At 42.8% G+C, this 9,547-nt stretch overlaps 2 protein-coding genes across 3 annotated transcripts in view; both read left to right on the forward strand.

Moving 5' to 3' along the window:
* The window catches only part of sugct (succinyl-CoA:glutarate-CoA transferase), a 58,573-nt gene extending 53,644 nt beyond the window's left edge, over nucleotides 1–4,929 (forward strand). Inside the window, exon 14 of one of the 2 annotated variants that reach the window (XM_022766495.1) lies at nucleotides 4,276–4,929. In XM_022766495.1, the coding sequence (XP_022622216.1) occupies nucleotides 4,276–4,439 (164 nt within the window). In that variant the 3' untranslated portion in view covers nucleotides 4,440–4,929. The remainder of the gene's footprint in view (nucleotides 1–4,275) is intronic. The other variant, XM_022766496.1, reaches the window with a different exon arrangement.
* LOC111237425 overlaps nucleotides 1–9,547 on the forward strand; it is a 395,546-nt gene that overhangs the window by 207,241 nt on the left and 178,758 nt on the right. The window lies entirely within an intron of this gene.

Genomic DNA, 9,547 nt, shown 5'->3' on the forward strand with positions numbered 1-9,547 from the left:
TTACGTTTGGTGTGGAGCCAGTCGACTCGGCGTCACAGAGTTTCTTATAAAATCAACAGAATCAAAGTGACACTAACTTCAGCACGAAGCCTGTTTCACAACCGCAGTGACTTTAAAGCAGGTCTTTGATTGGTCCACAGCCTCGTGCTGGTTGTTTAGTGTAGGCCAGGAGCTCCGACCGCTCAGCTCCAGCTCTGCAGGAATTCAACAGTTACAAGGACGTTGTCCATGATCCTCTTCATTCATGACTACGATGCCTCCTGTGTTTGTGTGCAGAGGTGTGTTACCAGGGGCGACCCAGACTCACACATTTAGACGTGGTGAAGTAGCGTGGGATCATGGGAGTTGTTGTCATCAACTCCTCTCGGTTTGATTCCTTCCTCTGATTCCTCCTTCCCACAGACAAACACACCAGCTGATTATAACCAGGGAAACACACTGTGATGCTGATGGTGGTTAATTAATTAGTAACTTATCAAACGTGTGATGAAGCAGCAGCTACAGAAAACAAAGAGACATGAGGCTGAACAGTTCAGATACGTGAGGGCTCACTATTTGGCAGGAAACAGGTCACTGTTGTCCTTTTTATCTAATGTGTTATAACAGGTTATAAATGATTTATAACGTGTTAACAAGCTAATTTATAAACTCATTATAAACCATAAATCCTTTAGAAGATGAGCCGACATGTTGGTGCTCCAGGTTTCACTCATCAGCTCCGTCCAGGCGACCAGGGTCCATGTGACCCGTCTGGGATGAAGAGACGGTCCTCGTGTTTTAAAGGCTGGTGTGGGCGGGGCTTAAGGACGCAGAGGTCACAGGAAGTCGCACTCATTAAAGGAACAGTTCAACATTTTGGAAAACGTTGTCTCTGAGAGTTGGTGAGTGACAGGGTGGTTTCCATCTGATGGAGTCACAATACACAACATCTGTCTGTGGTCACACACACACACACACACACACACACACACACACACACACACACACACACATGCTGGTAACATGTAACATGACGTCCCTTGATGCCCCATGATTGTCCTGTAATCTTCCTCTCCTGTGATTTACACCGAACCACAATGTCAGAGGAATCTGTGTGTGTGTGTGTGTGTGTGTGTGTGTGTGTGTGTGTGTGTGTGTGTGTGTGTGGGTCAGTCTGTTCACCGCCTTAACAATATCCTTTTCTTTGCTCTCTACGTTCCTTTTCTGTTCTCCATCTTTGTTTAGTAAACAACACCAGGCACAAGTGAGTGTGTGTGTGTGTGTGTGTGTGTGTGTGTGTGTCTGTGTGTGTGCCTGTGTTGTCTGTAAGTTCGAGGTTAACTGAGCGTAAAAACGTGCAGCTCCGAATATTCATTGGCCAAACCGTCCCAGGCATTTCTCTCTTTGTGAATGTGTTTTAGTGTGTGTGTGTGTGTGTGTGTGTGTGTGTGTGTGTGTGTGTGTGTGTGTGTGTTGTTTTAGAGCCGAGAAATAACTCCTGACAAACATATAGAGTGTGTGTGTCCATTTACAGACGTTATATAATTGGAGAAAAGACTGTGATGGACGGATGAAGGAGGCGGAGCCAGATTTAAGTTTTTAAAGGAGCTAAATGTAAGTTTTTGCGATTGCTACATAGCTAGCATTAGCATTAGCAGCTGTTTACTCACCAGTCTAGAACAAACGTTGTTAGTTCAGCATCAAACTTCACTCACCAACATCTGTCTCCAGATGTGGGAATCAACTTTCTTGTTTTGCTTCTTTTTCTATCACTTCTTTTTTTCTACTGACGTTAGCATGCTAACCAGCTAGCTATCAGCCTAGTCAGCCTGTCTCGTCACTGCAGCGTCCAGTCTGTCCTGAAGACGTAGCTGCCCAGATGTATTATGACCTGCTGTATTGTAAACACTAGGCTGAAGCTGTTGGTGAGACTGGCGAGTAAACAGCTGTTGATGCTAACATTAGCTACGTAGCAGTAGCTAAACTTACAGGCAGTTCCTTTAAATGGTTGAAACCTCTTGATAAAAGAAGATGACTTCCTTCTTTCCTTTGCTTGATTTTTTCTTCCTTCCCTCTTTTCATTTCTTCTTCTCTCCATTACATATTAACTTCCTTCCTTCCCTCCTTCCTTCCTCACGGACACATCGATGGACAAACAGATGGAGGACGGAGAAAATGAAGAACTGAATGAATAGAGATATTACATAATCTTATTTTTAATTATTTGCCCTGACACCCCTACACACACACACACACACACACACACACACACACACACACACACACACACACACACACACACACACACACACACACTTGTTGAGCGTCATTGAAGGGGAAAACAGGTTGTTAATGGTTTGAAAATAGAAGAGCTGTTCACACACACACACACACACACAGACACAGTCATGCATAAAACCATGCAGGGCGGCACACACACACGTTTGTGTGATCATGCACGTGTGGGCTCAGACACACACACACACACACACACACACACACTGTGACTGTGAGAGTTGAGCTCATTAGTGCTGCTCTTTAAAAAACAGCTGATTGTTGTGAGTTTCCATAAATAAACTGTTTGTTCTCTCAACCATCCGAGTCCTCACTCTCCTCCTTCCCTCACTTCCTGCCCCCCCCCCCCTTTACCTCTAAAACTTCACTGTTAGAAAATCATAATGGGAGCGGACAGCGACCACTGAGTGTGATTCATGTGGCGGCTGCTGTTTGACTCACAGAGCTGAACATACACAGGTGCACGGTCACATGACAGAGATCACCACATCACAGCAGCAGGTGTGTTGGTGGAGGAGGGTTCACGTCCAGGAAGTAGCAACAAAAACACTTTTCTGTGTCACTGTGTTGTAACGTCAGATGGTTAAAGTGGAGGCAGCATTGTGTGGTCACTTTAATCTATGACTGTTATCTGAATGATTTTCAAAATAAGACGACGGAGCTTTTATAGTTGAAACATTTCAAATCTACAGAGCATGACAGATGATCATCAGAAAACAAAAAGAGCCTCCTTCTGTTCATTTACAGATTTATTCCCAGTTTGTCTTTCACCTTCATGAACTCTGATTATATTAATTATATTTACAGCAGCTGTTTTCAGATCAGCTGAGGCTTCAACAGTTTCTACATGTCAGTATGATCTGAAATAATAAAGAGGAAACACAAAATCTGCTGTCAAGAGTTTGTGACACACACACACACACACACTCAGGTGAAATATGAATATAATATATAATCTAATCCTACTGTAGATTGTGTTTCACCACTTGTATTGTACAGTTGCTTTTTCCAACATGTCTGATGTGCAAATAAAGTTAATTTGAACTTGAGGGGGGGCAGATAGCGGATGTGGTTGGAGGCATCGGTCCATCTGTAGTTACTGCTGGAACACACACACACACACACACACACACACACACACACACACACACACACACACACACACACACACACACACACACACACACACACAGAGTGGATGAGGCTGGTTTTGATAAAGAGGAGGATGAAGAGGGAGAGAACATTGTTTGTGGGCACTTGTGGTTTTTACTGCTGGGAGAGAGCTGTGTGTGTGTGTGTGTGTGTGTGTGAGAGAGTGAGAGAGTGAGGTTCAATGTATCGCCCCCTAGAGGCAGCAGAGCTCATTACAGCACCAATATGAAGAATGAAGGTGCTGGTGGTTTATCTGAGAGTTTGTCCTGAGGGGGGCACCAGAGTTTAAAGGGTTAAACCTCTGGAGACCAGGAACCAGATTTAATGTTTTGTTGTCTGATTAATACAAACTTGATTTGTCCAGTAATACGATAATACAGGTTTGATTTGATCAGTGATGACGTGACCTCACAGGAGCCGTGACATCACAACACGTACCTGTATCTCTTAGCTCTTTTATTTTAACATTATCAAAAAATAAAAACATTAAATGATACTGATATTTAGGATCATATTAATCTATACTGTGATGATTAGTGGTTTTATTCCAGGTTCTGATTCTGTCAAACCTGTTTCCATTTACACGTCCTCCATGTCTGGATGAATTCAGTCTATAATCAATATAATCGATCAGTTACTGTCAGTGAATCCCAACACTACCTGCAAAGATCTTCTTGAAAGGCTTTTAATGTGAAACATCTGCAGGAAGTCCTGCTGGTCATTCTGACTGTGAATGTTTAGTGAGAAGAAAGAGTGATGTCATTAAAGAGGGGCGTGGTCAAATGACATGAAACTAAAGTACAAGATTTTGAACAGTGATTTATCGCCTGGTTGTTTTTGCGTCTTCAGGTCCGGCCGTTCGATTCAGCAGCTTCGCCCCCGGTGGACCGACGCCCCCTCCTGTGATTGGTCAGCACACTGTGCAGGTGCTGCGGGACACCCTGTCCTACAGTGATGACGTCATTAAAACGCTGCTGGAAATCAAGGCGGTGGCCCAGAATCAAGTGTCCTGATTGGCTGAGGAAAAACAAGCATAAAGGGAATCCAGGAAATTCACCCAACATATTGATCATTGATCAGCTCAGATTTTCAAATTACTGTGAATCACAACATTTGAACTTGTGCTGCTCACTGATGGAGACCAGACACAGAAACAGTATTAACAGAATTATTTTAATATTGAGAAGTTTCTACTATAACATTTCTTTAAATTATACGTGTCATCAAGTCTGACGTTTCGAAGAACTGTTCAAACTGATCGTCTCCTCATGATGATTTAAAACTGAACAAATGGTATTTGTTATGAATAATAATGTTATTGAACAGTATTTGGAAACACTCCTTCTCAAATGTCACTTTACTGCCTATAAAAAAGAATATATAACGATTGTTTATTGCACTCCTGAAATACTGTTTTTGAATAAAACAATGTGAATCTATTATGTAAATTTATATGATATATAAATTGTATAACTAATGACATCAGATGGTTTTAGCAGCGTGACGTGTTCCAGTCACACTGTTTAACTAGAGTGTTGATCAGTGATCACATGGTGCGTTCGAATACACTTTCAAACAAATTCACATTCGTCATTTTTACAGGTGTCTAAATATCGTCTGTACTGGAATAATCACTTTGCAGTAGGTTTAAGTCAGTAAGTAAAGTTTATTAATCATAATAATATATAATAGTAATGACTGGTGAGGTTCCTCAGGGTTCTATTCTTGGTCCCTTATATTTCCGTTGAATTGAAGCTACATGGATTATTTTTGATTTTGTCTAGAAACATAAGGAGGGAACCGTCCTCACATTAACACAGTAACACAGTAAACAAACAGAAACATCAGATCTCCATCAGGTTCTTTACAAGTTCTCCATCATCTGAGCTCTGACTGGATCTGTTAATGACCTCTTCTTCTTCTTCTTCTTCTGTGGTGGTGGTGGTTTAATGTCAGCTCCAGCAGCTGTTTATCTCCATCAGCCAGTCATGTTCACACAGCAGCAGAGGAGGAGAAAAGAGTTTACTCATGTTTTATTTGAACCATTGTCCAGAAATTTGATTAAAATATGCACAAATTTGGACAAAATCTGACTGAAAAGAACCTGAAAAAACCTTTTAAAAAATGTGCATAAATCAAAAGTAGGAGGGGAAAGAGGCTGAAAAGCTGAGAGGAGCTGCAGAAATGGTGACAGTTTCACATTACATGATTCATTGTTGATATAAACATGTTGATTAGTGCAGCTTTAAATTCTTTCTACAGGTGTAAACTGTTTGGATGTCAGGCGACGAGCAGCCTCGTCTACAGTTACTGTTCTGGGACATGAGAGGGAAAGTATTGGCTGTTTGCTGACGTTAATAATCCCTGATCATCGCTCAAATGACGGAGACACATCAGAAGTAAAGAAGTGAACTCCCAGCAGGTTGATTCATCCTGCTGCACGAGCTGATGTCTTGCTCCTTTCGGGATAAACTGTAGGAAACGCTGAGGCGGCCGCTGATGTCGGAGGAGAGGCGGCCCGACAGTTTGATTAATTGGGAAGAAATCCTCCAGTCGAAGGCGGATAAATCAAGCGAACGTGATGTTTACTGAATTCGAGGAAATGTGACGCATCTGGACGGCGACAGAGTCATCGGGGGAGATGCAGACTGACATGTTTATTTGAAATTTGGGGGAGGAAGGGAGGAGAGGGGGAGGCTCAGGTGTGATTCATCACAAACCGGGGTCTTACTGTATCCTCACCGTCCAAAAACCAACAGCTCCGCTCCAAGATCAGATGTCATCTTTCTGAGAGGAGTGATACCTCTTACAGGATGTCATGACATGAGACCAATCAGCAGCTCTGAAGGGAGCTGAAATAAACATCTGCAGCTTCATATTTACTAAAACATGATAGTTTTTAAAGGTATTCCTGAAAACACAGTTGAAAATCTGGACCCAGAGGCCTGTCAGCCCTGATCCAGGACTGTCAGGCCACATGCAGTATCACAGCTACCACAGGAAACACCAACATTTCCATCATATTCATTCATAACATTTGTAACTGGGGGAATATTAAAAGTATAAACTCACTTGAGGGAACGGGATGTTGAAGACACTCATGTATTGTTCTGTCATGGTTTGTATTTTACAGGCTGATTCCAGTAGTTTGAGATGAAATATATCTGAAGATTCTCAGTCATCCAGGTCGTGATTGTTCAAGAAAAGTTGAATCGAGGGCTGGACTTGTTTGTAGATATTTGAAGACATACCTGAAGAAGGTGAAACCTCCTCAAGTATCCACAACCAAGTCCAGCTGCCCTCAAATCAACTTTTCTTCAATGAGAAGTGAAATATTGAAGTTGTACGACCTTCAGAAGAAGAGTACACTTTCACTTTCAAACCTTTTGTTGACCAGATGAATAAGATGTGAAAAGTCCAAAAGATTAGAGAATTTACAGATTTTCTTTCGAGTTTCGTGGTGGGCTGGGGTTAAAGTGGAGGCCACGGTATTTCTTCTCGGGTTTTGACCCTGTGTCTGGTTTGATGGTGAAGAACACCACAGAAGAATATTGAGCAACAGTTTGAGGATGTGGGATTGACTCCAACATTAGGAGGTCGGCGATAAAGGAAGTGTGGTTTTATGCAAAGAACTGAAGACACAGTAGTTTGACGAAAGATCTTCAACCATGGTCCACTTGTTCCCATTTTCCAGAGGTTAAACCACATCATGGTCTTCCTCGTCTTCAAGCTGGTCTCCGCTTGCAGTGTTCGGGTCGTTGTGCTGCTCTCACTGCAGACAGCCGACCTGCCAGACATCCAACCAGTCGTTTGGGAGCCAGATCGTTGAGGGTGAGACTCTGGTCAAACTGAATGTCAAACGAGAACCGATCTGGCAGCTATTTGGCAATTCTAAAATGAGTCAGAGGAAACTGATTCAGGGCTAAAATGGGTCTGAATCTGAACAGCGTCAGCCCGACTTCAGACCTCCTAAGACTTAGGCCCCAAGGCGTCTTCTAAGAGAAAGAGGTGTAAAAGGTAGAGAAGTTAAAAGCTAAAAAACTTACATATAAGGAGCACCAGACCCCGACAGGCTGTCCACATACTTTTGGCCACATACAGGATTGTACAAAAAGAAGACGGTAATGCAGTGGACTGTTGTTTCTGTTTGTGTTGTTTCATAGACGAGAACAGGAAGCTTCATACAGACACTGCTGCTGCAGAGTCTCTCTCTCTCTGTCTCCCTGTTCTGGTCATGCTCGGCCGCCCAGTTGGCTGCCTCTGTGTTGAACTCGGTGTGTGTGAGAGAGAAATTCGGATGTACGTAACTCACCAGCTCTTTAAGTGTCCCTTATTCCCCGACATCTGGAGTGTGTGTGTGTGTGTGTGTGTGTGTGTGTGTGTGTGTGTGTGTGTGTGTGTGTGTGTGTGTGCAGGAAACGAAAGTCTTTCTGTCCAGCCTAATGTTGAACACAGACACAGTTATATGAGAGAGACAGGGACTAATATAACGTTTGGTAACACTGACACTGAGGTCACAGTCTGACTTCACATCAGTGGATAGAAATGATACTTTTATTTTGAAGGGTTACATTATACGTACTGTGGCTGCGGTGTGTTCACCTGTGAAGCTGCTCAGTGCCTCGTGGACCCACAAACATGAAACACAGGAATAAAATGTCAAGAATATCATAAAGTGAAGTGGAGGAATGTTCCAGTTTATGATCAGAGTGATGGTGCTCACTGCATACTGCTGCGAGACGTCTCCTTTGGGAGTAAAGTACTTTTTACTTCCCATTTTAATTACTTACAATAGGTACTTATACTTTACTCAGGTACTTCCATTTCATGGTACTTTCATGGTCCATTTCCTCTTTCACATGGTTTCTGTTAAACAGCTGTTCAGGGTCTAAAGACGCAAAACTATCAATATTTTATTGATAAATAAATAAGATCAGAGAAAAGTCCAAGTGATCTGATTGTTTCTTCAAACATGTGACGACCCCTCACATTTACCTGGTGACCCTTGGAAGGGGCCCAACCCCTGTGTTGGGAACCAGTGGACTAAATAATCAAAGTGTATGTGACGTAATTAAAGCAGCTACAACAGTAAAATGACTCAGGATAAATGATCTGATCAGAGATCAGTCACAGGAGACAGGAAATACTTTTACTGAGACACTGTAACTACAGGAAGCTGGTAATACTTGTGTACTTTTATTTTGTAATGGAGTATTTTAACTGTTGTTTACATGACGACAGGATGTGACATTCAGGGACAGACATGTTGAACTCAAACTCCCTGTCTGAGCATTCTGCATCACAGAGTGTGTGAGGTGTTTATGACAGACTCACAACTTGACACACAAACATGAAGAAAACACAGATGCAGACACACACACACACACACACACACACACACACACACACACACACACACACACACACACACACACACACACACTTGGGGCTCGGGACTCCCTCATATGACGTCCAGAGGGAGATTCTCTGGAAACCACTTCCTGATGTGGGCCGGATGGAGAGAGAGAGAGAGAGAGAGAGAGAGAGAGAGAGAGAGAGAGAGAGAGAGGCGTTGTGCAGCTGCAGCAGCTGGATTTGACATTAAAGCAGCCGCGACCCACGATGCACTGCTCTGCAGGCTGGGAGCCAATAAGAAGACAGGCTTCACTCTGTCTGACGAGCACACACACACACACACACACCTGTCGGCTCCAGTCTGACAGGATGTGTACTCTCGGTTGCCATGGCAGCGGCGTCTTTTTTCCTCTTCCTCCTGTTCCGCTGTTGGTTCTGAGAGGAAACGAGAACGAGATGGATTCAACAGAGACGCTCGGCTCTCACTCTGATCGTCAGCTGTTAGAGACAAACTTTATTTACATGAGAAACCTTCTTCATCTTCATCTTCATCTTCATCTTCATCTTCATCTTCATCTTCATCATCATCCTCATCATCATCATCATCATCATCATCATCATCATCATCATCATCTTCATCTTCATCTTCATCATCATCTTCATCATCATCTTCATCATCATCATCATCATCATCATCATCTTCATCTTCATCTTCATCATCATCTTCATCATCATCTTCATCATCATCATCATCATCATCATCATC

Source organism: Seriola dumerili, unplaced genomic scaffold, assembly GCF_002260705.1.
Source record: "Seriola dumerili isolate Sdu_G_001 unplaced genomic scaffold, Sdu_1.0 BDQW01000859.1, whole genome shotgun sequence".
Classification (NCBI taxonomy): Eukaryota; Metazoa; Chordata; class Actinopteri; order Carangiformes; family Carangidae; genus Seriola; species Seriola dumerili.